At 37.4% G+C, this 3317-nt stretch overlaps 1 protein-coding gene across 1 annotated transcript; it reads right to left on the bottom strand.

Moving 5' to 3' along the window:
• Positions 1-224: 224 nt before the first annotated feature.
• LOC149921093 (uncharacterized) lies at positions 225-2404 on the bottom strand. The gene is made up of 2 exons (XM_090163463.1): positions 2249-2404; positions 225-1254 (listed from the first exon to the last, which is right to left on the bottom strand). Exons 1-2 carry the CDS (start codon positions 2271-2273, stop codon positions 794-796), a joined length of 486 nt encoding a protein of 161 aa, XP_090019589.1. The 5' UTR covers positions 2274-2404; the 3' UTR covers positions 225-793.
• Between the last annotated feature and the right edge of the window lie 913 nt (positions 2405-3317).

Raw genomic sequence — 3317 nt, 5'->3', positions numbered from 1 at the left:
CGTTTTACTTTTTACAAGCATATAATAGTTAAACATTATATTTCTAACAGCATAGAACAGTTAAGCATTTTAGTCTAAACCTTTCTCATAGCAATAGCAAAGTATAAGCATAGCATTTAAAATTAGCAAAGCAATTTAAACCCTGATTTAATTGCAACCAGTAGCCCCCAACCTTTGAGAGCTCAATATTTTAGGCTTAAAAATTGTCGATAAAATAATTTCATTTTAAAAATTTACATAATTTTATTGATAGGTTTACATGAGATTTAACACAGTTTATCACACTTTTAAAATATTACTTTGACCATGAAAAAAACCAAAAACAAATAGCTGAAAAGATGGGCTCACGCCGTCATGACAATTAGCTGCTGGAGAGAGGGGGGAAGTGGGAAAAGGGGGAAACCAGTGATAGATTTGAATTTAAAGACGCGATGTCGCCATCTGCTGATTTAGTCTAGGTTATTGATATTTACTCCTCTTCGTGCGTTCCAGCAGCGAATTGGTATCACTATGTGAGTTCGATCAGCCCCATCTTTTCAGTTCGTTGCTTATTATCCATGCTCTGACAACACTGCGCAGCTCACAATTTTCGACAAATTTCAGGGTTGTTGTTAAAAAATATCAATGAGGGTTCTCATAATTATGATCTAGAAGAATGATAGCGTTTGACCAAAAAGGTGGAAAATAAACCCAGTTAAATAATATTTAGTTAAGAGTAAAACAAAATTGCAACAACTATATCCTTAATTAAAATTCATATCTTTTTGCTATTTGGAAATAAAAATTTCACCGTTCAACACTTGGCAGCACTGCAACATTTGCAGTCTCCGCATTCGCATTTTTTGCTGGGATCTTTGGCAGCTGGGCAACACTGGCAAGAAGCAGCACATTTACAATCGGCCCCGCATTTGCGACAGCCCGCGGCGGAGCAGCATTTGCAATCGCTGCAACTGCAACTAGAGGAGCAGGCGCAAGATGACTGTTGCTTGCACGCGGCGGCGCCGCAGCAACGGCATTTCTGGCATTTGCAACTGGCAGCGTCAGGAGCTCGGCAACACTTGCAGTCGCTGCAGGTGCAACTGGGACCGCATGGAGTTTTCTTGCAAGAGGCGCCTGGGCAGCAACGGCATTTTTGGCACGTACAACTTGCGGCGTCAGGAGCCTGGCAACAACGGCATTCGGTAGTGCAAGTACACCCAGCTCCGCAATTGCATTTTTTCGGTTGCTGGTGGGTACTACCCTGGCAACAGGAACCTTTTTGTAAAAATAATTTTAGATTCGTTTTAGTATATTGAGTATTATATTTTGGTTAAAAATGATATAACTTGGCGCAGCCCTGTGATTTTGATGCATTTGGCACAATTTCAGTTTCCTTACATTATTTAAATCTGAATACCCTTTAGTAAGGAGGCCTATAAGTCGCACGATGACTTGGCCCTCGAATATCATATCATTGTAACAATAGGAATAAAAATAAAATTAATTTGAATTTGATTTAAATTTTGAATTTACTCCGAAAGCGCTCCGAGATTGACCAGGAGCGTTCTCACATCACCCTCATAATGAAATCTAAGTTAGAATAGGCGAAACTATAAAGTCCACGGGGGCTGAAAAGATGGTAGTCACTTAACTTTGCGGAGAACTACAGCGCCATCTATCCTTAGAAATACGAACTATTATTAATTTTATTTTGCTAATGTCGGTTTAAATTTTGATCGATTCAACTAAATTATCTAATTATTATTATGATTTTAAACTTCTTATAATAGAAAGGTGAAAGTTAATTAACTGTCTGCAGTATCTGGAAGGAATCATTTTTTCTTTACCGTCGCACGGCCAACTATGAACACGAGTTACCGAATCGAAGTTGGCTGCGATGTGGTAGTCACGTGACTTTGTTTTCCCATTTTAACAAGTTGGTTAAGACCAAATTTACTTTATAGTTTCGCCTATTGCTAAAGCTAATCGGAGAGCGTAAATAGAATTTGCCATATAGGAAAAGTGTTAATTAAACTGTTTAAATAAAATGCTCTAAATTGTTAGTACACAATTGATGGAAAAGTTTAAAAAAGGTTAAATTATTCTAAATTATTTATGGGAAAAAGTAAAGTTTCCCTAATATCGAAACATTTATTAAAGTAGTCATAGTTTCGAATAGTTGAAAAGCCCGCCGGTCTCGACAGAGCTTGGCTCCTACAGAACTAGCCTTATCCGAACTGAAAAGGAATCTAAATATTTGAATACTCACCGCTAGCAGATACAGAGGTTGACATTTTAGTAAAGTAAAAGTTTTTAGAAGTTGAGGATAGAGTTGATTTATCAGAAACTCGGGTTGTTTGTCAGGATAATGAATCTCAATGAAGCTCGCGTCCGCTTTTATCCTACCCTAATTCCTCCCTCTCTCGGGCTGTGTGCAAAACTAGAGGGCCGAGTGCAAAGCTTTAGCCAATCATGACCCTTTATTTGGCGAATTCGTGTGCAAAATAGCGGGCCGTGTGCGTCTTTCTAGAAAATGCCATTAATCAGCGAAATAAAATAACTTTTACCGGCTGGTGATAAAGCGCTTTTCGAAATCGGCGGTTATCGTTTAGCGTATCGTGCGCATTGAGGCCTTGACGTGTTTACGACGCTCTTTTAGATAATAATCTGATTATTGTTAAATTATGATAATAATTGTATTTGGCGGTGATTTTATCGTATTTACTGATTTGACTATAATACAATTATCAAAGTTGGTGGTATTAGTCTAAAGCACTCTGAACGTGATTCTATAGTGAAGTCATGCATGTTATTTCACGGTAATAGCGTTTGTTATTAAAGATATGCAAAAACGCCATAGCTTATAATTAAATTATTATGACATTTTTCAAATTATTCGTTAGTTTGAAGCTCTTTGTTTCGCAAACGAAGCCAAATGATAAGTTCGTTATGGACGGGGAAGTGTATCAGCAAGAACGGATACAATTAACTAAGAACTATGAAAATAGTAACTGCTGGCACCATCAAGTTATACTTTGCAAACAGAGAAAATTGACTGTCGCTGTCTAGCGTCTACATTTGCAATTACTCGTGGACAATGGAGTGTTTAAATTAAAATTGATTGTTGCAATTTAAAAAATATATATTCCATTTTTCTATATGCAACCAGAGCGGGAAAAAGACATCCCACTTTTGCATTTTCCAGACAATGTTATCGTACATAGTTTTTAGTTACTTCTAGGCGTTCTTGGTATCAGGAAACATATGTTTGGTAACCACCCGCAACAGGCTTTTTCTCTGTGATTGCCTGCAAAGTGTTGGCGAAATAAATATTAATA

The sequence above is a fragment of the Leiobunum rupestre genome, chromosome 11 (genome assembly GCF_980474605.1).
Source record: "Leiobunum rupestre chromosome 11, qqLeiRupe1.1.hap1, whole genome shotgun sequence".
Lineage (NCBI taxonomy): Eukaryota > Metazoa > Arthropoda > Arachnida > Opiliones > Sclerosomatidae > Leiobunum > Leiobunum rupestre.
This window is presented reverse-complemented; position numbering and strand designations above follow the sequence as displayed.

Excerpts from the sequence above, each read along its gene's own strand:
- LOC149921093 (XM_090163463.1), bottom strand. The coding sequence starts at position 2,273 with ATGTCAACCTCTGTATCTGCTAGCG. Across the intron at positions 1,255-2,248 it reads AACCTCTGTATCTGCTAGCG|GTTCCTGTTGCCAGGGTAGT; the intron begins GTGAGTATTCAA and ends TTTTACAAAAAG.